This window comes from Argiope bruennichi, chromosome X1 (assembly GCF_947563725.1).
Source record: "Argiope bruennichi chromosome X1, qqArgBrue1.1, whole genome shotgun sequence".
Taxonomy (NCBI): domain Eukaryota; kingdom Metazoa; phylum Arthropoda; class Arachnida; order Araneae; family Araneidae; genus Argiope; species Argiope bruennichi.
Window position 1 is genome coordinate 126,029,510 of NC_079162.1, and position 26,437 is coordinate 126,055,946.

General features: G+C 30.5%; 1 protein-coding gene across 2 annotated transcripts in view; it reads right to left on the reverse strand.

The window, feature by feature from the left end:
• Positions 1–26,437, reverse strand: part of LOC129958692 (relaxin receptor 1-like) — a 154,064-nt gene that overhangs the window by 11,592 nt on the left and 116,035 nt on the right. For both annotated transcript variants that reach the window (XM_056071339.1, XM_056071338.1), the window contains exons 7-16: positions 24,407–24,478; positions 24,253–24,324; positions 23,603–23,668; positions 18,535–18,606; positions 16,220–16,291; positions 12,546–12,617; positions 12,105–12,176; positions 11,950–12,021; positions 9,520–9,749; positions 8,313–8,496 (exon numbers count right to left, since the gene is read on the reverse strand). In XM_056071339.1, coding sequence (XP_055927314.1) covers positions 8,313–8,496; positions 9,520–9,749; positions 11,950–12,021; positions 12,105–12,176; positions 12,546–12,617; positions 16,220–16,291; positions 18,535–18,606; positions 23,603–23,668; positions 24,253–24,324; positions 24,407–24,478 — 984 coding nt within the window. The remainder of the gene's footprint in view (positions 1–8,312; positions 8,497–9,519; positions 9,750–11,949; positions 12,022–12,104; positions 12,177–12,545; positions 12,618–16,219; positions 16,292–18,534; positions 18,607–23,602; positions 23,669–24,252; positions 24,325–24,406; positions 24,479–26,437) is intronic.

Here is a 26,437-nt window from a genome sequence, read left to right on the forward strand (position 1 = left end):
TACAATCGGGGATTTATTCACTGTTAGTACACCTGACTCTGAAAGAAACTTAGAAATTTACCTGGCACAGAATACCAAATATCACAAGATATATGACATTAAGCGATAATGTACTGCAACGTACTTTATTCTATAACACTGCAGAACAATGAGATTATTGTGCTATATTTCTGCAGGTGGACACCTCTAATCTTTTCTTGAAAACGAATCTGACGCTACAATGAAGCATAAAAGCAGCCATGCAATAATATATATATATTTAGTACTTTAATTACTAATTTTTACCATTGAAGTTAACTGAAAAGGATAATAAAGCTTCCCATTTCTGTGAATATTGTCTGCTGGATATAAGATAAAACGAAGCCGACAATTTTGTGAATTTCCTTTTAACTTCGCTTACATTTTAAGATCGACACAAATTGCAAGAATTTATATGAAATATGCTTCTATATCTATCTTGCTACATGGATAGCCGATACGACAAAGAAACGTTGTTTACAGAAAAATAATTTTAGAATGTAAAATACTGTAGAGGAAACCATTTAAACTTTGAAAAATAAAGTTATCTTTCCTATAATGGAATATTAGAAAAAGCAAATACATTTTGCACTCAAAAACTTTAAATTAAAATTTTTTTTAAAGAATTAATGTATAATCTTTATACTACTCAAAAGTACAATTTCTGAAGATTATAGATAATAGGTTCATAGAATTCATTACTACAAATCAAAAACTTACTGGTTGGTTGAAAGTTTTGAAAACGTTTTGGATCATTTGTAAAGATTTACTAAAATTTTTCTATGGTTGTGAATGGAACAGTAATTTTCTTTGACAGTTGTGAATGGAACAATATGGTTGGAATTAACAGTAATTTTCTTTAGTTGTGAGAAATATCCTCCTAACCATTTTTTTCGTGATAAAAAATGGTGAAAAGAATTTAACATCCTTTTTTACTTTCTTGTATATGAGGTAAGAGGAAGTATTATAATCGTCAAAAACATCCAACTCAAAAGTTTGATGAATCTCCAAGATTTAGACCTCTCTGAGTATGAAAAACACATTTTTTGACCTTATATGCTTGTATGTGAATACGATGACTTAAAAGCGCTTTGATTTAGACGGACGAAGTTTGGAATATGAATTTTAGACCAAATTTCTTAATATATCTAAAATTTTATACAAAATCTTTGCAGATGAAGTTCTAGCTGGTTGTTTGAGTAAAACTGAATTCGTCCGTCTAGATCAAAGCGTTTTTGAGTCATCGTGTTTACAGACAAGCAAATAAGGTAAAAAATAATGTGTTTTTCATACTCAGAGAGATCTGAATCTTGGAAATTCATCAAACTCTCGAGTTGGATGCTTTTGACGATGATAATACTTCCACTTACCTCATATACAAGAAAGTAAAAAGGGATGTTGAAATCTTTTCACCATTTTTTATCACGAAAAAAATGGTGAGGAGGATATTTCTCTTTACTGTTCACAACTAAAGAAAATTACTGTTCATTCCAACCCTATTGTTCCATTCACAACCATAGAAAAAATTTAGTACAAAACGTGAAGATCAAGAGAGTTAAATTTTGTGTACAGGTGTAACATCTAAAATGTAGATACTTATCGAATTTTGAATCTAATATGTAAAAAGCTTGACTGTTTTTTGATCTGTACTTTCACATATATGTAAACGCAATGACTTAAATCAATGAAATTCGGTATGTGATCTTATGATGACAACTATAGTTCCATGTCAAATTTGGGTTTCAATCGGTGTAAAAGGGTGCCCAAAATACATATTCGGTCGTTGGATGTAGTAAAAATGATGTATATGGCTTATATTTTGTAACTATTGATCGCCAAAGACCACAATTTTCATGTGCGTGTGTGGGGGGAGGTAGGGAGAGGAGAATAAGATTTTTATTGGAGAATATGCAAGAAAGTTTCGAGCAGATCACTCGAAACTTTCGGTGGTTATTGCTCAGATTAATTATTGCTCAACTCATCAGAATAAATTCTCGCTTTGAACTCATTGTTTGTTTACTGCCATGGGAGAGATATCTATAGGAGTGCTATTATCATTAGCTGGCCACAACAAATCCTGTCAATAGTGCTTCGTTCAGTGGTGGCACAGTGGTCGGATGTACACAAGAAGAAAGTATCTTGCAGGAAGAAAAAGGATGGGGCAAAACACCATGTGTTTCGACGCTAGATAGCATGTACAGTTATGCTTGCCATACTACCATGCTGTCACATGATTTGTCACCACGCTTGTGATGAATACAATATCGGATATAAATAAACAAATTCAAATATATTTTTGTTGAAAAAACTGTAAAACAAACTATCAAATTTCAACTTCAAAACAGATTAGAGAGTTCACTTCGATTTCATTCTGGCATCTCTGGGTCCTAATTTTTAGAATTTCAGGTTAGAAAATGGCATAAAAATATTTAACACAAAATGAAATAGGTTCGGGAAATATAAACGGACTTAAAAAGATACAGGCTTATTATATAGAAATACGAAATGAGATTCTCAAAAATCAAGTTTTTGCAGAATTGAAATCCCGCTCATTCTACCGAAATAGGGATGAAACAAACTCGGTTAAACTTTAAATACCCGCTCTATACTTCAGTTTTTAAATGAAATAAAATAAAATTCCATTGTTTTGAATTGTTTCAAAAATTTCATTTAATGAGATAAATATGTTATGTTCCCACATATTCTAATAACTATGATTTTAAATCAAGCCTTGGCTTTATAATCAACTATAAAACTTGTATAGCAGAGAAAATAATTTATATATTTTTTCAGTGATTTCTATTTCTAATATTTAAAGTTTACTTTTTTTTTTATCCCGAATGAATTGCAGAACTTCCGAATAATAAATTATGGAATAGAAAACAAAGGTAAAGAACATTCTGTTTTTACCTTTACCTTGTCTACCTAAAATATTGTGACATTCTTATTATGTACGATAGTCCCATCGATACAAATCATTTATTACAAATATTACTTGCAAGCTGTCATCACAGGATTATTTACTGAATGTCGTTTGCAGATATCAGGACACATCATTACTTATCAGTCAGGATGCATCTCTTTCTGCTCTGTTTCATCAACAGTGTTGCCAAGTGTGTTCGATGCATTTTTTTTGTTCAAGGTCATTCCTGTTTTATTTTCCTACGAAAAAGAATTTATGTCTGCTAATCGGAATATTACGTTGTCTGTGAGTTGAGGTAGGTGAATAAATTGAAAATTTGATTTTTTTTTTTGAGAAAATATGAAATTATTTTATTTCATATTCCTAATGTTTGAACAATATGTTTTATAAAATCGTTTGGGTTTTGTTTCTAAGTCTATTTTTTCAGAAGTTACACTGATTTTTTTTTAATTTTTGCATTTATATGGATTTTAATGCTATTTTACATCTTTAAAAGTTATTTTCTAGAATTCTAATCTTCGTTAGAATTTTCTAACAAAACCCCTCATAAATTAAAATCTAATGCATATTTTTTATTCAAATTTGGTATAATAATTTCTTAATATGTTCTGAAATTCCTGAATTAAAGAATAAGTTATCTATCCATTTATAAATATTCTGTAGTTATTTTAATGTTTCACATTGCGAAGAAAATTGAAAATTTCGTGTTATTTAATCACCCCAATATTTAAAAATGGATAGAAATACAGTTTAATTTACAGTTTCAGGAACTAGGTAATATATTTCTTAAGATATCTGCAAAATATTAAACAAATCAGTTGTTAAAGTTCGAAACTAAATGATTTTTGCTTTATACTTCTTTTTAGCCCCCCCCCCTCCCCTGAAAAAAAGGGAGAAGATTTCAAATTAAATAAAGGATTTTTTTTTGTCATTGAACTGGTATATTTTGATTTCATGCATGTTTTTCAATCTTTTTTTTATGCAAGAATTTCAAGATATAAATATCTTAAAGCATTTTTCAAAAGATTCATCCTGAGCGTAGTCACATACCTTAAGTATTTGAAAAATTCTTATACAATTCTGTTTGTTGGAAACTAGTTTTATAAAAGTAAATTTTGGAAAAAACTTATGCATCAAATTTTATTAAATTTCATAAATATTTCTGAAATGTAAGAAATATATTCTAGTAAAAAAAACATTTCTGTTTTTTCTATCGCTAATTTGATAAATAATTAAAAATGTCTAGAATTTATGGAAATATAAAGCATTATAACTAATTATATTGTAAGAAGTTTCTAACATAGATTTTTATAACTGTGCATTCATTTTTATTGATTTCTTACTTTACAAATTTTAGCGGGATAAATAAAAAAATGAACTTTCCCCCAAAACTTCCAAGAACTATATTTAATATTATTCTGAATTCCTTTAAAAAATTCTTAAAATTTTCATTTATATTAAATAATAAGCCGCATTGAAAGAAGAAATGCTCCAAGTTATCGCGCAAAATCACATTTCAAGACATGAAATGTGCGATGATGTGCAATGCTCCCTAAGTTCAACACACACACACACACACACACACACACACACACACACACACACACACACACACACACAAAAAAAAAAAAACAAACAACAACATATTTATTATTTACCAAGCTGATATATTGGCTTAAACCTCCTATATAAAGTAAAATGTGCTGAATTTATAGTCGGATAATCTCTAACGCTAAATATTATAAGAAATATATTCTAGCAAAAAACATTTGTTTTTATTTAATCTCTTATTTGGTAAATAATTAAAAATGTCTTGAATTTATAGAAATTTAAGGCATTATATATAATTATATCTTATAAAGTTTCTAATATATTAAAGGTTTTTTCAATAAAATTTATTTTTATACATGAATAGGAAAATGCATTGAAACGCTATATCAAGCAATCATAAAAGTAAGTGTGTTTGGATGATTATAATAGATTAGAGATAGTTAGAATGATTATAATAATTTAATTGCAACTATTGTATTTAATGGATTAAACGGTCAGAAAATTTTGAAATCTATTTCTTTGTTTAAAATTTAACGAATTCTTCTACTAACGACGTATTATAGGAGGAAGTACAACCACAAATGAATTTCTTCGTTTTTGTAATAAACATGGCTACTCAATCTTATCGAAATCTTTTGTTAGGGCGGGCTTCGACCTAAGGTAATAAACATCCCTTCATAAAATTCTCTTTGATGACGATGACATATTAGCTAACATCTTTTTTATTATCTCTATATTGACCAAAGCTTATTTTCTATGTCTAATAATACTGTAATAAACTAATTTACATAAAAAAAAAGATTGTTTTGGCATGTAGAAATCTGAACTTTTAATTTTATGCATAGAAAAAAAAGATTTTGAAAAATATTTATTATATTGATTGGTTTACAATGATTAACATTCAAGTATCAAGATGAAATAAAATTAAAATATAAAATTTCGCCATTAAAATTTCAATAAGATTTTTAAACGGTGCAACATTTCCAAAGGATTTTAAAGCAACAACTTCTTCAATACAAACTGGAAATAAATCTTTAATACTCTCTCATTATAAATTATAATTCATTATTTGTAATGGTAGTGTGGCTAAGCTTTATAAGCTAGATAACAGCTCCTAGACACGAGTGTTAATTTTTGTATAGTGGTCATGTTATTCGGCTACGAACCCAAACGTTGCGAGTTCGGCCCTCGCTATAACCAAATGGCTACAGACTACCTATTGCAATGATTCTCATGACTCGACTTTATGAAAGTAATTTCGTTTGGATTTTAAACTTTTTGGAATATGTTGTTAGAGATGTAGAAACCTCGGATGAGTTCGTAGATGAACCATCTAGTTCAAAGGGGGTGGAAATAATGGGGGGTTGAAATTTTCATTTCGCTACAACTTTCTTAATATTGAAGATGGAAAAATAAATCCAATTAGCCAAATTAGCACCTCATTAAGACGAACACCTTTTGTATTTAAATGTTTCGATAACTGCAATAACTTAGAAGTTAGCGGCTAAAAGTAATTAAATTCATGAAATATTAACTTAGATTAAAGGAAGATTACCTCTGCCTTCCAGCTTGCCGAGAGGATTTTTTTTTAACATTTGGATAACATTAAAATTTTCCCGAAATGTAAGATTTTTTTTCGAATTTCGCTATGTCTAATTATTTATCTTTGATAAAATTCCATTTTAAAATAATTTTTTCGGATAGTGTATATTTATTTAATTCGCTCTTCTTTAAAAATTAACTATTGCAAAAAAGGCACTTACCGACCTAATCAACCTAATTCGGAGTTGATCTGATAAAACTGATAACTTTTTATATTTTAAGTCAAGATCTTGATGATTAAGTTAGTTTATTTTTGAATACAAGAAATGATACAAAGCATCTGAAGCTATACAAAACGCCTCTCTCCATAATAAAAGAAACATTTAAATAACATTTCTTCACTCTCTTTAGCTTCTTTTGAGAGCAGCATTCTTGGGATGGAATTTTTATTTAGAGGAAGGTTTCTGATCGAGTTAGGAAGGAATTTATTACTGAATTTTCAAATGGAAATATCATGTTATAGTAATATTACAACGTTTATAAAATTTATTTAAAAATTTTTTTCCTTTTTTTAAAACACATGTACTGAAACTGCCATATTTCTTAAATTCTATTATTTTCATTTTCATATAATGAATATACGGGAGTTTTGTTTGTTTGTTTCTTATTGTATTCAACAATATGTCAAGGATTTATTCCCTTCTTCTGTTGTTTTCTGCTGCTCACAATTTTTCTATTTTTGTTTTGGCCCACAGAATGTTGATAAGAGCAACCTGAAGAGAATTCGGACTTTTCCCAAGCCTTAGCTGAGAATCACATAATCGTTGTAAAGCCACACGCAAAACACCATACTAAATCAAACGGGGTTCTTCTGATTTTTTAAGTTTAGTATTCTAAACAATTTAGTTTGATTTCGTATTCTAAACAATTTCATAAAATTTCATTTTGAAGAAAATTGTTTTCTAATATCTTTTTGATTTCTTAGGATAAATATTTTAATTCGTACATTATACAATAATTTTATATTCTATTAGAATATTAAAATACTCTAGTCCTCATTAGGATTTTATTTTAAGCAAAAGTATATCGATTTTTATCCTCTTATAATATTCTTAATTATTTTCCTTTAAATATATTTTACGGATGAAAAAATAAAATAAAATCTTACGATTTTGATCGAAATATTCTTAACTGAGCTAGAGTTCCGGAATGTCCGGAATTCCTTCCTCATATTTTCCCTGCAAGATTTTCAAGAATTTTTTTTTATATCCAACTTTTTATTAAACTAACGAAAGCGTATTTAAAAACCTTTTATTTTTTATTATTTTCTAATATTTTGCTTTTAATATATTTAACAATTCATAATTACAAATATGGAATTTAAAATTTAACGTTTCTCAAATTAGTTTCTAGAAAGCGCCACATCTGTGAAATCAATTTTGTAGCTAAATTAATATGTTCTAATAATAATTAAGAGCTCTAAAATTATTCAAATATTCTATTATTTTTCGGGAATCAATAATGGGTAAAATTTTAATAAAACTTTAGTGCATGAGACAATGAGTGGAAAATCGATTCCAAAATTTCATCCTTATAGGCATGAAATATGTGAAGTTAAATAAAAGTGCTTAGTAACAAATTAAAGTATTTTTTCTTCTTATGAGTTTTAGTGGGAATCATGTTAAGAAATGTTATTTCAGTTTTACCACTTGTGACCGCTCAGTTCTCAAAGCAAGCATACTAAGCTTCTTAGAACCGACATTCACATTAATATCCGACTCAAAATGTAGAAAATCTTTATTTTGCGGTAGAAGATTTTTTAAAAAAAGATTTATTATTTTTATTATCGATTAAAAAATAATCGAATTGAATGTGAAAAAATAATAGAATCTAAATAGCAAAATATTTTCTCCTTAATACGGTCATGACACTACTGACATTTGATATTCGGACCATCTATATAATTAGATGACCTCTTTTTTGCTGTCTTTTAACTATAATAGAAGAGAGACCATCTAATTAGGTAGATTCAGTACAATTAGATAGTAGATGTGACTCACAGTTGAGTCACACGGCAGTCAATGTGAGAGCTTACATATCATACATATAATGCGATATGCTATATTTACTTGTTTGACAAGATAGTTAATTGATTTTATCTTTTGCCGAACTATCAAAGCAACTATGAAGTATCGAAGATGAAAATAAAAAGTGTTTTCTGTCCAAAGATTTCGTATTAAGGAGATTTGAATTCGCTTCGAGAAATATGCCTACTTGCCTTTCGATTGTGATTAATGACAGGATGAGAACTGACACTTCGCTGGAAACCATAGCGAGTATTCCACAGGCGTTACATGCATTGCTGGTCATCCATGCATGTGCGTACTTATTATAGCTATCTCTAAATGACAAATCTTGAGAGCCAATAGCTACAAGATAAATACCCATCAGGAGATCAGCAACTAGAAAGAAACACATTGAAGGAAATCAGTGACATGTAATAAATATATTTAAGAATTTTCAATAGCTTTGAAATAATTTTATAACATAAGAAAAAAACTGAGTGGGATTCTATCGTGAGTTCTGTGATCAATACAAATAAATCATTAATAATGAAAAAAAAAAAAAAAAGAATAAAAAAAGACAAGGATAAATTTATTTACAAAATTCGACCGCATAAAAGACTGATTTGTCTCTAATTGTCCCTTATAGCAATCTAATGAACATAAATAAATCATTGCAGCATAAAGTTACACATTCGAAAGATTCAAAACATTACAGATCATCACGCTTTAAATTCAAAATAACACTCATTAACAATTACTATCTATCCATCAAACTAAGCCAAGATTTTTGGTAGTTATCTTCTCACCTCGGTATCATTCAAAAAATAAACCTTGGTGAATTTATATGAATTTACAAAAAATATTTAATACATTTCATCATGGTTTAAGTTTTCATTATGGAACTTTGGGAGTGTTTTGAAAGTTTGGTCAGAAACACACCTGCTTTCATCATGATAGTAAAATCATTCCTCATTAATATCTTAACAAAAATTTCTTTAAATACACATGATTAGCTTTGGAAAGTCATATCACTGACTTTCCGACCCCCCCCCCCGGAGGCATACTGATAAAAAAACTGAATAACCGGACCGCCACTATAGCAACACTGGCGGGAATTGTGATCGAGTCCTAAGGGCCAAGGGTACAATCCTTCTCTAAGGAAGTAAGTCCGTCATTGATGGGCGGAGTCAGACCCCCATCTTTTCGTGTACCCTCCAGGGTGGCGAGAACCATCCACCAAGCAGGAAGCTTTTCATCCTTATTTCGAGGGTCCCCCAGAGGGGAGATTAGCTTTGGTAAGAATAAAAATAATTAATAATTAAGGGTATAGGATAATTTAAGACAAATAAAATTTCAAATTTAAAAAGTCAGAATTCATACGATGATTATTTAAATATTCACGAAATTTCTAACACTTACATGCAAGATTCTTAATAAATAAGCTGAGGACTTTATCTTCTTTCCTCGAAAGAACTCTCCATGAAAGAACCAGAGTATTGCCAGCACAAGTCATCAGGGCAACAAACCAAACGGACATACGCAGTGCTGGAAACACTAATAAGTGCTCTGTGGACGAAAGTCCGTCAGTCTTAGGAGTGCAGATGCGAACGTAAGGAGCATAACTGCAGTACAGAAACTTCTTGAAATAACTGGAAGAGAATATATTTTGATACTATCTTTATAACAAACAAATTGAATTCAATATTATGCAGTCTATTACAATCATTCAAGAAATATTATAGCCACATTGATCATCTGACAGAATTTTAGCTTCATGATCCGTTGCTAAAGGAAAGTCTGAAATATATTGTGGAGACTCGATTAAGTTCTCTGATAGGTATACCAGAAAATTTTGGAGGATAAAGTTTTGACTAAAGTGCCTCATTCGTTATTTGATAATAATTTAGAATATTTACTAGATACGTCTGAAATAGATCTCATAGGCCTCAAACAAAAAGAATTAAAACTTTAGCATGCCTTGTTAGCACGTTGACTGCCGCGTGACTCACCTGTGATTCACATGAACTATCTAATTGTACCGAACCATTTATCTAACTAGATGTCGCCATATCTACTATAGTTAAGCGATAGTAAAGAAGGAGTCATGAAATTAGGTAGTTGGTCCGACTGTCACACGAAAGTAATTGCGGCTAAGATGAGAGATAGATGATATTTAAGAAAATTTATTGTGTAATTCATTAAAGTGGATTTTGGATTCTGCTTCTTCGAGTTATATGAAAATTTCGCATTTAATCGAAATAATATTTAAATATGTGCATTAAACTGCTTTGTTTTACAATATTATTTTATATTTTGTTTTAAAATGACTTTTTCTATGAAAAGCGAGTTTGGACATGAATTATTCTTCGTTGTCTTTTTTACTTTTGAATTGGTTTTGGTTATTTATAAAGATTTGTCGATTTGATTAACAAAAACAATGGGCTGATTATTGCACTAAACATAGAGTTTTTTTTAACAATCTAAATCTATGAGAATGCAATTTCTTGTCGTTACAAGAAGCCAATTCTGTTGCTAGTTTATCCTCCATCTTCTCCTCAAAAAACAGTACCCCCCCCCCCCCTAAAAACATTCCAAGAGAACTCATGTGTGAAAATATACAATACATAAATTATAATTAATAAATACTGAATAAAAAGAAATTCCATAAAGTTTTTTTATATGATTTAAAGAAATTCTTAAATAGTTTACACAAGTATGTACGACTGAACTTCCTAATATCAAAAATCAGTTATTTCGTTCCTTAAGGAGTCACGTTCTATCGGATCCTAATTCTTATGCAATATTGCTGTAGATAAAGCATCCTATTTGTTATTTAGAAAGAATTTCTTGATATTTCAGAAAGTTCCCAGTTTGATTCTAGTGCGATATTAATTAAGAAGGGACCTTCTTAGATTGATGGCTCACTGTTCAAGTTGTTCTCGAAGCTCTCCAGCATCACCTTTAAAACAAAATGGCATCATACTACAATTGATAAATTAATTAGATGAATTAAAAAAACTTCTAAAACAAAAGTGCACCATACTACAATTGATAAATTAATTAGATAAATTAAAAAATACTTCTAAAAACTTTTTTTAAAGACTTTTCGTGAAATATGTATTTATATATAAAGCCTACTGATATGCATGTCCGGAATTATTTTGTTTTTAGCGTTGATTCATTTATTGAAATGTATTCACTCTAATTTCTTTTGTTCGTTTGCAATATACCCAATAATACCATTGTTTTTACTTTGATAAATACTGTGTACAGAATTTGCAGAATTAATGGCAAATTAATTCAAACAGAAATTCCGTTCAAGTTACATGTTATAACGCTTTATTGCAATTTTTATCTAGATATTGTTTTTTGATAATAATCTTTTCAAAGTAGCTCGTTTATCGTTTAAGAAAACTCAGTCTAATTCACAAAATAAATCCCAAGTACTTGAAATCGACTGAAAATATTCCCACAATACCTTTCTAACTTTATTGCCAAAATACAAATGTAAAAAAAATCTCTTTTTTTATATAAGTATATATTTCTCAGTTTAAAAGCTATTTTAATGACATTCGAATTGAATTTATGATTTAATTAATTTAATTTTTAAGCCAAGTTATAAGAAAAGAAAATCACCCATTGCACATATGAAATATACGCCATTATTTTTATTAAAAAATGAATACTAATATTTTAGATTCTTAAAGTATGTAAAATATATCATATTTTTAAAGAAATGACCAAAACTCCATAATATTACATTATGAAAAAGACAGCTGCTAAAATAAAGTGATTTAGTAATAATTAAATGAGCATTTTATTTTAGAATGACAAAAATTAAATACTTACATAAATTTGAGCTCTGTCAGTGGGTGGAACATTTGTATATCAATATTGTGAATATCTAAGCCTTGAAGGTCTCTAAAAGAGTAAAATAATAAATAAAAGTTTCTTTAAAAGCTATGAATCCTCTTTTAAATTAATTTGAATTCAGAAGTACTTACAAAGATTTCAGCACGTCCAATCCTCTGAAGATTCCCATTGGTAAAGAGGTAATAAGATTGAATTCTAGATTCCTGGAGAAAAAGCAAGAATTTAATTCTTGCTAAAATTCTTCGAGAATCTAATTTTATTAAATTAATTAAATTTCGAGAATCTGATTTAAAAAAATTAATTTGTCTCAAAATCAATTGACTTGAATAAAAGTTGAACATTATTATTCTTATTAACAAAGTGGGTATTTACTTACTATTAGATTATTATAAGCCAATATAAATTTCATTAAAAATCCTCTTTAAAGCAAATTTAATCAAATTTTACGTTTTTGCTTACTTAATGAGAAAAGTGTTTAAAAAAAACTCTTCTGTTTGATGAGACAATTAGTACAAATTTTTTTAATTTTCTATTTAATGAAAGCATTTGACAAAAATGGAAAGCATACTTACAATTTATTTAAATTCCTCAACTTGTAGAAGAGCTTTGGTTTGAGATACTTCAATCGATTGTGAGAAATGTCGCTAAATGGAAAGGAGAAATAGGTTATTTCACAGTCACGGTAACAGTTATAATTTCAGACACGAAAATTGTACAATAGAAATTTCTATAAACTTTTAATATTGACTTGGCGTAGGTCTGTGTTCAAAACCGTGCATTCAGCCCCCTGTGAAAATTGGTGGATTCCTGATATGCCAAAGAGCATCAATAACCAAGTGACAAGATCCCATGGGAGCGCATTCAGTATTTTAATTTCGTAACACAGCATAAAAGCACTAAACTGTAACGCACTAAACTGTAAAAATATCGCAACTTTATCTGTAACAATCTAATGAAATTTATCAGTAGGTAGCGACAACAATCTTTTTTCTCAGAATATGAAATTGCATCCTTGGATTAAATATTTTATGACACCAGTTAATAACAAAAATGATTTGTCATGAAGGAAAGGCTCTACGACCCTTGTAGAAGGGGTATTTTAATACAGGGTGTTCCCATTCCCTACATACAAGGAGTCAACTCTGATAGTAGCTTAATAACTAGTTTCTAAATTGTTAATGAAAGTTACATACTTCATCTGAAAATATACTCCACATCATTTACAGGAATATACACTCATGTCCAAAATTAAAGTCACAAAAATGTTTTTCAAAATAATTCTAAATGGCTACCAGTAAAGTTTAAACAAATTATATTTTATATATTGTAAAGGACCGGTAACACGATATTTAAATTTTTTGTGGGAAAATTTTTTTTGTTTAGCATTAGTTTTTGAGGAACTACTGAAATTAGACCATTAAGGCATCTGGGATTTTTGCCTGCAATTTTGTGAATACTGTATTAAAACAAAAAAATTAACCTGTTTTCAGTGAAAATGAGTTCTTATAATCGTTTAGACGATTCCTTGAGATGGAGAGCCGTAGGCAGGCTTAAAGTTGGGCAGTCTCAAGCGGAGGTGGCTCGATGGTTACAAATGGCACCGAAAGTGATATCCAGGTTGTGGAATCAATTCCAAACAAGTGGTACTGTAACCAGGAAGGCCGGCCAAGTCCGTCACAGAGCAATGACGCCTGCACAGGATCGCTATTTGTCATTAAGCGCACAACGGCATAGGCTGATAACGGCTCCTGAACTTGCTCGTGACCTTGCTGCTGCGTCTGGAATAAGAATTTCCAGACAAACATTATACAGACGTCTAGCAGAGAGGGCCCTTTATTCCCGGCGACCTATTGAGTGCGTCCCTTTGACTGCATCCAACAGAAATGCCCGGTGGTTGTGGTGCCGAAAACATCAATCGTGGGCACAGCAAGAATGGGGCGTGTTCTTTTCAATGATGAGTCGAGATTTACCACACAGTGTGACACACGTCGAATCTTCAGCTGGAGAGTGCGAGGAGCTCGCTATTATCCCTCCTAGGTAAAAGAAATCGACAGATTTGGTGGAAGAGAAATCCTTGTCTGGGGTGGCATAATGTTGGGCAGTCGTACAACACTGCACGTCTTCGATGCGGTTACTGTCAATGCACATCGCTATTGGGATGAGATCCTTGAAGCCTATGTGAGGTTGTTCCGGGTGCTTTTGGCCCAGACTTTATGTTTATGGACGATAACGCGCGTCCACACAGAGCCCAGATCGGTGATGATTTTCTTGAGGAAGAGGATATTCGACGTATGGACTGATCCTCGAGGTCTTCGGATCTTAGTCCTATTGAACATGTTTTGGATGGTCTCAGAAGAGCCATTTCACAGCGTAACCCCCCTCCTAATACCCTCCAAGAGTTTAAAGCCGCGCTTTTGGAAGAATGGGCTTTGTTGCCCCAAGCATTTATTGACACCCTCATAAACAACATGAAAGCTCGTTGTGAAGAATGTATAGCAGTACACGGTGGTCACACTCCATATTAGACAGGCTTTCCCCGAGATAAATGCTTTATCTCTGATTCATAATGTAACACTTTTTGATATACCCTGTTTCTTAATTACCAATTAAAATCTTTTATATGTTGTTATATATCTATGTTCTTTCTTCCATTGTAATGTACCTCTGTGCCAAATTTCGTGGCAACACAGTGAATAGTTTTTCATTTTTCGCAGATTTTATGTTTGTGACCTTAATTTTGGACATGAGTGTATTTTATATTATATGAATCCGTAAATATGACGCTGAAAAAATCCTCGTCAACTAAATTTTATAAAATTTTTGATGTACTAACAATTTTTTAAAAAAATGTCCACACTTATGGAACTAGAATTAATCGAGTTATGAAGTTATAAAGACTATTTTCGACATTTAAATGACAACTTTGAGGAAGATCTGCTAATCAATGGAAAGCGCATTTTTCAGATGGGCGTTGATTCCCTTAAAATAATAAAATTCAGAGTTTCGTAACACGGTCAGTTTTAGACGTAAGAGAGCGACATTTCTTTTATTTAAAATTTTAGTATATCAAGAATGTTTTACTAAATATCTCCAATCGGACCGGAGTACAAAATAAAAATTTAAACTGTAATTTTTTCAGCACCACATTAATTGACTCTAGCAACAAAAAATATAATTTCTTTTGTCATTTAAAGCATTTTTTAATTGGAATTATATGCTTATTTTTAATATTTTACAAATTAGCTATTGGAATGCGATTAAAAAGAATTCTATTTGTATCTTTTGCATTTTTTACACACTTTCATTTAATTTGATTTGCTTCATGGTTGGGAGAAGAGGAAATTTTGGATTTGATTTTTCACTAATTTCCAGATGTACTACTAGAATTTTTAAATTTCGTACACTTGTGTATTCTTGATGATAATGCAATATTTAAAAAAAATGTTGGCTTTAATGATCACTTAACCGATTAATATAATTAAATTTTAGTTCCATAATTATTTTACCACATGATAGCAATTTGAGAAAAGTTATTTCCAAGACCATAAAATATTTATGGTAATAAGATTTAAATTAAAAAATAGAAAATAATTGAAATGAAAAATTTTACTTTTCCAGTATAATAATAAAATGTGTTTTTAAAAACTTTATTTTATTTTAATTTATTAATCAATTAATAAAATGTATATTTAAAATTTTTATTTTATTTTAATTAATTTATTAATTAATAAAACGTGTTTTTAAAACTTTATTTTATTTTAATCTGATGCTGGCTACATTTGACACTTTCGAGGAATGCAAAAAAATAATTTCAATTATGTATATATATATATATTAATTGTTTTCTAATTTGTGTATTTTGCGCTTTTTTCTAAAAAAGTCCAAGTCCAAATGCTTGCGTCCCTATGGTAACAGGAGACATTAATAGCTACACACTAAATATCTGATGTTCAACGGGATTTCATCTCTACTCTAGAACAATAATTTTGAAGCTGAATGAAGACTATTTTGGTTGCAGTAATTTTGAACAGTGTTCAGATTATCAGACGAAGCCTGAATTCACACGAATTTAAGACGACACGAACGGTGTTTGATTGCAACGATTAAATTTGTTAAAGCCTACATGCACCGCGCATCTTTGGTGGAAACAAAAGCATCAGGTTATTGATACTTATCTATGCAAAAACAATATATATATATATATATATATAAATTCGGAAAATTTCGAAAATAAAAAAGTACTTACAGTTCTAGCAGTGTTTCTAAAGAAGAAAATGCTGTTTCTTCAATTTCCTCTATAACATTTTCTTTTAATATCCTGCAAGATATTGAAAAAAAAATCTGTATTAAAATTTGAAACCGAATGAAGATATAAAATATGAGGTATGATTAATCTTCTAAACAAACATAGTAAGCTTCGGTGTGCATTTGTCAATTAGGTGAGTTGTATTTGCCAATAATATTTCTTGTAACCAGATTTTCAAATAATACCTATGAAAATTAGATTCATCGTTTTTTTATCTTTTACCAATTGGTACAATGTATTTATCATATTGAGAGACTACATAAGAAGATTTTGTTACTCAACTCTGCCGCATAATGCTTTGCATCGTGTGTTAAGTTCAATAAAAAAAATTCTAAAAACCTTTTGGAAAAGATCCAAAAAAGTATCATCGTTTGCATTTTATATTGATATTATGCAGAGTAAAAACTGCATTTAGATTATTAATAATTGAATATTTTGCCCAAATTATTGTCAATACGCCCAGTATTTTGGTCAAGTTTCTCGTGACTAAATTAATTTTTAATTTTACAACCAAATTCTTGCAGGTTTGCACGAACTGAGGGAAAACTGCAAGAATTTGGCTGTAAAATTTTGTAGCACCCACCATACAACCCTGGATTTGGCACCCATAAATTTTCATCTGCTTGGACCCATGATAAGACCAAACATTTGACGATGACCTCAAACGTGCCGATGGTGTTCTATGAGACTAGGATTTTCAAACGCATTTAGCGGTGGGACAAATGTCTCAGCATGAAGGGCGGTTATGTTGGAAAGTAATAAATTGGTAATACAGTACACTCGCGAGTATCCGGCTTCCGTACTATCCGGTCTTTTATCGTAATTAAATGAGGAAAGTAAGGCGTTCCATTGGCAACATTGCCAAGGTATTGGAAGAAGTGACTGCTATGATCCTTCAACGTGTCGTTTGAAAAATACAAATTGTGACAGGAAAAGAGCAAAGTTCTGCTGCTATTAGGCCTACGATTTACGTTATAGTTTTGATATATTTCCTACATTTAAGTTAGGCATTACAAAATTTATGATAAAATGTGAACAGTTTATGTCTTTTAACTTACTTTTTCTGTAATAATTTCGTGAAACGTACAGTGCAATGTACAAACATATATAAACTTCCAGTATAGAGCCTTCTATTTTAATTCAACACGTTAAAGGCAACTACTTTTATGATACACCGGGCCGCGCCCGCGTCCACATTCTACGTGGCTTGAAATAAATGGAGGGTTTAGTACTCAATAAAAAGAGAGAAAATACGTATTATAACAGTGAATTTTGGTATAAAACCTTTGTCTTCTGGTATTGGTGGGCAAAGAAATAAGTTTATAGAACTACGGCCTATCCGGCGTTTTTGCTATTCTGCCTGCCCTTCCGCCACATTAGGCCGAATACTCGGGTGTGGATTGTAGTTTCATTTCTGTTTCATTTTCTCATGCATTTCAATTTTTTATTATTGTGTACAAAATTATGTGAATTAAATGCCGATATCCCGTCATACCTAGAATGTCCTTTCTCCATACTAATATTCACTATGCATGTTACAATTTTTTCAAAAAGAAAATCCTTTATTTCCCAATTATAATTATCATATTATCCATGCCTGAGTTTTGCGCCATTAAAATCCAATCAATCAATCATAATTATCATATGTACAGAATTTGGGTTTCTTTATTTGATTTAGTTATAAATATTAATTTTTAAAAATATTTTTTTGGTATAGTATCCATTATCAACTGCACAATATAATTCAAAACTAAATATGAAATTCAAATAATTTTCGAAGAGAATATTTTTGAAGCACAAGTACTATGATTGTTGACATTACGTATTTTTATAGGTGGAATATCTAAATTTCGCCTGAAAATAAATTTTATTTAAAACAACTCAAATAATTATCTCTTCATTTAAAAGGGCATTTCAAACAATGTTATATTTGTTTTGATTATATTTGTTGGATAAGAAGTGTTGTTTCCAGGGAAGAGGAGAATTTTCTTATTTCATGAAAACGCAAACTCTTGAAATAAAACATTAAAAAATGACTGATTAAATAAAATATAATGAAATTTAATCAAAAATAGTGTATAATAATATTTCTTTAACCTTTTCAGACTTGAATTTTTTTCTCTCCAAAAATTGAACTGTGTTGAATATTAAAATTTTGTATTCAGAAATTGAACTTGAAAAGGTCAAGATATGTAAATATTCTTTATTAAATAAGTAAACATTTTATGTTCATATAAAAATAAACATTTACTTACAACACTTCTAGGGATGCAAGTTCCTTGAATGTTGATTTTGCTATTCTTTCAATTCTGTTATTTCCCAGACCTCTAAAAAGGGAAAAAAGAGCCGGAATGTAACATTAGTACATTGATTAAGGACATTATAATATCCACTTAGAAGAAAAATGGGAAGCTTAGAAAATGATAAAGAAGAATATCTAAAAATGTACTTGAAAGCAAACACATCAAGGACGCATGTTTGAACTTGTTAAAGCATGCAATATATTATATGTACTATATATTTCATTTTTTTTCTTCCTTTATCGATCTTTATCTGAAAGAAATCAATATTTTATTTTCGGTTATATGTTCCAGAATGTCGGAAAGTTAGTTTCCAATTACGTCCCTTATCCTCGTCGAATAGTTTCAAAGCAGAGCCTCAATACTGATTCTATGATAAGTTTATAGGTTTAATGCATATCTATGAGGTCAATTTATTTAATATTTCGAATCGATTCAAACCAATATGTAGGATTATTAAACATAATTTGTTAAGTAATTAAATAACATCAATAATTAAAAAATTAACAAGTAATAAAAAATTTATATGTGAAGCTTCAATATTCTTACATCATGTCCGTTGAAACTCTTTATATGATCATCATGCTAGCTTTTGAAAAACATTATGTTTGGATTCCCACTAAGTTATTCAATGAACATTTAGAGGCATCCATATTTTGCAGAAGGCATTGAGAGATAACCTTTGAGTGCTTTCCATTTTAACCTTTTCACTACTGATTCCGGCCCAACTGGCGGTACAAATTTTATCCTGGAGGGCCGGTTTCTGTTTCAAACGAAAGATGCAGGATGTGTAGCGAGAAGATTCTTAGTGATAACTCGTTTCGGGGCCTACATCCCTCGTTTGAAACAGAAACTGACCTGCCAGGATAGAATTTACACAGCCTGTTGGGTCAGGTCAGTAGTAAAAGGGCTAATAAATGCTTCTTTATCAGTGTTATTGTTTACGATTTGAAGAACAAGAGTTTTTGGTTGTGTACGAAAATCTTCTACCTTATCCATTCCATTGTAAGTAAAACCAACTGGTTTTGCTTAGTACAATTTGTATTAACCTTTCAGAATTACTTTTAAATGTTAATTTTATATTACATTTATACTTTACCTGCAATGTTGCACCAAAACTCTTGACGAAACAGCATTCCCAACATAGAATTTCACCCATTTCCCAAATTCTTGCATGCTTTTCCCCAAAACTTTAGATTTCCTTATTTGTTCGTTCAGATTTCAAGATTAGGAAATGAATTTTTTTAGATGTAGAATCAAGTTGGGGGTCACATATTCCAAAATTATGATGATACTACGCTGCAACTTGCCTTTTCTACAATAATTAATAATGGAATAAGTGGTGCAGAAACACCTGAAAGGTTTAATATCCCTCGTGAAGCAATTGAAAATAAAGCGAAATGGCTCATTTCAAAGATACCAAGACCCCGGAGTGCATCCAGCAATGAAAGGGAAGAGGAGATTCTTCATTAATCATTTGCACAAACGGGGAAAACCTCTTAGTACTCTTGATCTGATTGTACGTTTTCTTTACCTCAGAATCAGAACTTGAGTAAGATGCAGAATATACTGAAGAGCTTGGACGCGAGTAAGTCGCTCCTGTTGTTCTCGCCTTTTTCTGAGAAGATAAGCATCATTTAGCTGTTTTTCTTTATCTCAAAATCAGAACCTGAGTAAGATGTAGAATATACTGAAGAGCTTGGACGCGAGTAAGTCGCTCCTGTTGTTCTCGCCTTTTTCTGAGAAGATAAGCATCATTTAGCTGTTTTTCTTTATCTCAAAATCAGAACCTGAGTAAGATGTAGAATATACTGAAGAGCTTGGACACGAGTAAGTCGCCCCTGTTGTTCTCGCCTTTTCCTGAGAAGAAGAAAGATGCATTCGATATCGGCCTGGGGTCTCGTACCTGGTGTGATTGTTTGGGCAGCCATTGGATACACGACACTCACATCTCTGGTTCGGATCGATGGTAATTTGAACACAAATCGGTACATTTCTGACATGTTACGTCCAGTGGTTGTGCCCAATCTTCGAGGCCTGCCAAACGCCATATTCCAATAACATAATGCAAGTCCACTGTTGTACGTCATGTTCTGACTCTCATAGATTGCTGAGAGATTGGCCCCCACCCTTCTCCAGCTAATACGGTTGATGAAGTGTGACATAGATTTGAAACAGCTTGGAATGATTGCCCGTTTCTGTCATCCAAGCCCAGATCCACTCCATCCCTAACCAGGTAAAGGCCGCTTTTGTTGCCAGGTGTGGTAACTGTTTCTACTAATATCGCATCCGATAAACCTATAAACTGCTTACAAATTTAACCATTTTGTCTTCTTGGTATACTGTTTACGTAAAATAAATATCTTTTTTGTATCTGCTCTCCTTCATGGGGTTGCATTTTTAATGGCCAGCAGTGTATTTTAGCTTTCAATGAATTTCCGAAAATTTCTCTTTTATGATTACATTGCATTTAATTTCTTTATGATATTGATATTCGATAGAATAGTATATTTTCTGCTTTTTATATGTAATAATGTATTGATCTTTTTTATTCATTTCAAAATTCATCATTAAATATATTATGGAATGTAAAAATTAATGTTTCACAAATTAATTTATGGAAAAACGCCACCTGTGTGAAATCAATTTTTAGCTAAATTAATATATTAATTGATAATTAAGATCTCTAAAATAATTCATATATTCCCTTATCATTTGAAATCAATAACTCTACGAAGCTTCAGAGCTCTAGTGTATGAAAGAGTGAGTGAAAAACGAACTAAAAAAAATTCTATCTTTACAAATATGAAACATGCTAAATTTAGTAAAAGAGTTTGATCATTTTGTTTTTGTTAAATTTTGTATTTTCTAAAGGTTTGGTAATTTTTATTGTTTCCTCTATTCTTGACACTCTTTTTTCATCTTACAAATATTATTGTCGTATTGAAGCTTAATTTTGCAAAGTGCTGCCATCAGCAACGAAAATAAACAGATTATATTTTTAGACCTAAATATTAGTTGTCAACTTTGGATGGAATGCGGAATCGAAAGATATAGGCAGATTTCAGTAAAAAAAATTATTAATCTTAAGAAGTTGACAGTTTAGCAGCTAATAACATAATAAGCAAGTAAAGTTAAATTTAAGAATTCTAAAACTGGAAAACACTCGATTTTTGCCACTTTTATGGCCCATATGAGACTAGAAAATATGAATCAGTTATGCTGCTTTTTTTCATTGCTTTAGTTTTCATTAAGTCACAACTTTTTCCACAACATAATTACAAATAATGGCATGAATAAAAAAAAATTAATATGATTAAATAACAACATGAATAAAAAGTTACTTTTTTTCCGCCCACCATAATATATACATAAGATGACTGAAGATATATACAATGCATATATCTTCAGTCATTTTTATTGTCAAGTCCTGTATATTATGCATGACTTGAAAGAACTGTAGAAATACAAATAAAGTTTTTATTCGAAATCTTGTAAGTGATGGAAGAATTTCCAATGAATCCGAGTCATGAAAATTTTTAGAGAAAAGCAGCTCAGGGCGAGTTGTATTGTAAATAGAGGGCGTATGAACCTCACTCACAGGTTTTATGCTGCATCGGAAAAGAGTTTAATCCGCAGCTTTTTGGGGTTATCGAAAAGTGACGATTCGTGCTGCTGTTTCAGTTAAAGTAGTAGCGCTTTTATCTTGGAATAAAGTAGATGTGCGTTTATTTTCAAGAAAATTAAATGGTGTTAAAAAAAGAATTTATTATATTTATCACATAAAAAGAATTTATTATATTTATCACATAAAAAGAATTTATTATACTTATCACATAAAAAGAATTTATTATATTTATCACATAAAAAGAATTTATATATTGATATATATGTTTTTGTATGTGATTATTATTTTCTGTGCCGCTTAATTTTACATTAACTTATGAGTCAGGGAACAATAAGCTTTTTCAAGCCTCATTAAAGCTGTGAAATTAGTAACTTCTTCAGTTTCACTTCGTAAATTAAGAGGTTTTCCATCTTCTATTTGTATGAAAGCTGCGAAGGCGTTTGTTACGGTCTCATCCATCTTTGCTTCGTAATAGAGAGAATGCCATGTTGAATTTTCAGCATGGATAAACAATATATCTTCAAAATCGTTTCTAAAATGAAGATTTCTGATAACCACTAAAGGAAACAAAGGATGTTCTCCAAGTGAAAAAAACTCTTCTTGTTCTTCTATGTTACACACACACACGCACACGCATACGCACACACACGCGCACAAACACACACACACACGCAAACGCACACACACACACACACACACACACACACACACACACACACACACACACACACACACACACACACACACACACACACACACACACACACACATTTCAAACAAGTTGAATCGAGTCTAATTTGACAAAAAGAAAAAAAAAACTGCATTATTTTATGAAATAAACAATTTTAAGTGTTCGTGTTATGCATAAAGACCAAATAGTTGTTTTCAGTCATTATAAATTATTTTAACATTGGCTGTGAATTACTTTTAGTTTTCATGCGATATAACAAATCTTAGTGAATTAGTTTAATCTTTAAAAAATCTGGATTGAAGCTTTATGATGACCTTATAATTTTGAGTTTAGCAACATTGCTCTAGCTGACATGAGTTCAGAGTCAGGTTTATCATGAAATTTAAAGAAAAGAAAGTCTTGGCTGAAAATACATTGAAGATGATTGTACTGAAGTACAATCATCTTCATACATTGCACATACATTGAAGATGAAAGTACTTAGTTAAGAAAGGTTCAGATGAATTGATGCAACTTAGATAAAAAAAATTATAGTTCGAATACTTTTTTTACAATAGTAACGCTATTTTGTGACTCTTGATAATCTACTTTATTGAAGCATCTAGATTTTGTGAAAACAATAAATCTGTTCTATTTATGTCCTAGCAAATGATTACATGGAATAAATTATAAAATGACAAAATCAACTTTACGTTTATACTTACAGCCAAAATAGCTTGTCGAGTGGTGGAAACGTTCCAAGCTGAGTCAATCTATTGTCCGTCAAATCTCTAGAAAAAAATCGTAATGGTGCTTTCTGTAAATGGTGCTGTTTTAAATATATTCTTATTTAGTTCATCAGATAAAATCAGAATATGAAATTTAAAGAAAAGAAAGCTAGTGCTTTGAACCGAATAGTTGGAAAATGATCATGTGAAATTTTGTAAAATGGTTTCCAAAAACTCATATACTTTTGCACATTCGAGTAAACTTCGCCGATCTAAAATATTGCAAGGAGAACACCTGACTTTTTGGAGATTATTCAGTTAAATACCTAAGCGCTCTCGTTTATTAGTTTTTAATAAAATGTCTTGAAAGTTACGAAATATCCTCGAACTTTCTTAATATGAAACAAGCTACAGTCAACAACATAAAAATCTTCCTTTTTAATTAATTTAATGCAACGAGCTGAAATCGTCCAATTTGCTTAAAAGAACTCAAAGTATTCGAAAATGTTATTCCTGCTCTCAAATGTGTAAGTTGTGTTCATACAAGTAATTAACAAAGCGTTTTTAATTGTTACCTTGTTTCTAATTTAGATTGTAATTAAAATCGAAAGATCATTTTCAATTTTTAAGATGATTAGAATACTTACAAGACTTCAATCGACTGTATGTCTTCCAAGACTGACATATTCAGTTTTTTGAGGTGGTTGTTTTGCAGGAGACTAAAGAAAAGAAATTTTGAATTTATCAATATTCTGATGTGGAAAAAAACAGAATTTTATCAGAAAAGTTATTGATACTTACAGCCAACGAAGATTATCAAGTCCTTTAAAAGCTCCAGGCTCAATTATTTCAATTTGATTTTTCATTAATTGTCTAAAAAAAATAAGAACAGCAATAAAAAAAACGTAGGTTTTTTAGAGGTCTTCTTTAAAATCTCCTATAAAGTGGAATTCTAAAATTTTTAAATGCATGTGCAATATTTATGCTTCTTCTTCGAGATCTTTATCAAATTCAATTGTTTCAAGCTGATTGTAAAGAAATTATATCCTGTACAATCAAAGACTAGCAACCATTGCAAATAGTCAAAATGAATCGAAGGAGGAAATTGAAATTAAACGGCAGCAATATTTTTAGAAGAAAATTATGATACGTTTGACATGTGTTTTGTGAAATAATGCCGTAAGATAAAATATATGTTACACCTAGTCAATGTTTCATATTTTAACTTACACTTTTTATTATTGTCTTATTTCTGTTTTAACGAAATTTATCAAAAAAGGAATCGACAATTTTAAATTAATGTTCAAATTCCACCTCAGTTCTAAAATTGTCGTAATTTCAAATCTGTCCCCTAGATGGCAGTTCTTTTATACGATTCTTGATCGGCAGTTTCATCGGAAAATGAAATTAATTCTCAGGGATAAACGTGACGCGTAGCAAGCTAAACAGAACTCAAAGTGAAAAATAAAAAAATTAAATACTGACTTAATAAGTAAAATTTTTATAAAAAGATTAGCAGAGTTTAATTTGAATTAAAGTTAATTTGGGATGTACTCGATCTTTTGAATTGTAGTCAGATGACTTAGTAAGTACCCCAGTCTTCAAGCATCTATGAAATGCCAAATAAGAATCCACAGTGATGGATTTAACACATAAAAGAGTGGAATTTTGATGGAATTTAGTGCTGAATTCGATCCTAAACACAAGATTCTATCTTCAGAACACAGACAATTAACAAATCGATAACATTACAGGGAAAATTAGAATTGAAAGCTATTAAGAGAAGAAAGTAAAACCAAGCGTTTTCTTCAGAAATTATATCGACAATGAAAATGTCAAAAATGATTATCAGTAATGCCTTTAGCTATTGCGAAATAGCAAAATCTGAATTTTTATGCATTTATTCTGAGATCTGATCCTTCTGAAGCAAAAATATATTTTTCAACTACCAAAAGAAAGAATGCAACAGCTTCATCGGTTGCTTCTTTTTTAATATTTTTATAGGAGTAGTACGAAAGGCATAGTATAATAGTATGTAGTATGAGAGGGTTATCCATTCTAATTATAAACCAATAGTTAATTTCAAACCCGTTAGAGATAGATATGCGATTAGTAGATAGACGCCGATTGGGAGTATTATATTCTATGCTGTTTAAATTAATGAACATGAAGTGTGATCATTAAATAACTTTCACTGTTTGGACACACAGCTAAAATTAACGAACAGAATGAAACCAAGTACCTGTACAGAATGAAACCAAGTACCTGTACAGAATGAAACCAAATACCTGTACGGAATGAAGCCAAATATTTGTACAGAATGAAACCAATTTCCTGCGTACAAAGCTACTTACGGTCCATTTTTTACCCGAATTTGTTTCTTTATTCCACAATCTATGTTCCGAACTCATATTCCACAATATATGTATGGCATATGAATTCATTCTGATCATTATTTTAAGTTGAACATGTTTCCAAATAGGGGAAGTTGTTTTATGTGTGGAACTCTGTACTTAAAAAATTTCAAATTTTAAATTTTTGTCCAGCTTACCCCCCTCTTCCCCTCCAGGTCCTTATTAATCATCAATGGCTGCCTCGAGGAAGCGTTGTGAGCTGATTGGTGTATTTTTCTCGAAGGGGCCATTGAAATGGTCGAAAGTCATCCTAAATAGTAATATTCAAAGCTTTAAAATTCAACGAGTTTTGGCGCAGAAGAGTAGACTTTTTTAAAATTTAAAATCTTTGATGGTCAAAAAATTTTATGACTAATAAGACCAGGGGATGTATAAAAATTTCAAACTGCGTGATATTTTCTGAAAAGCATTTATTGAC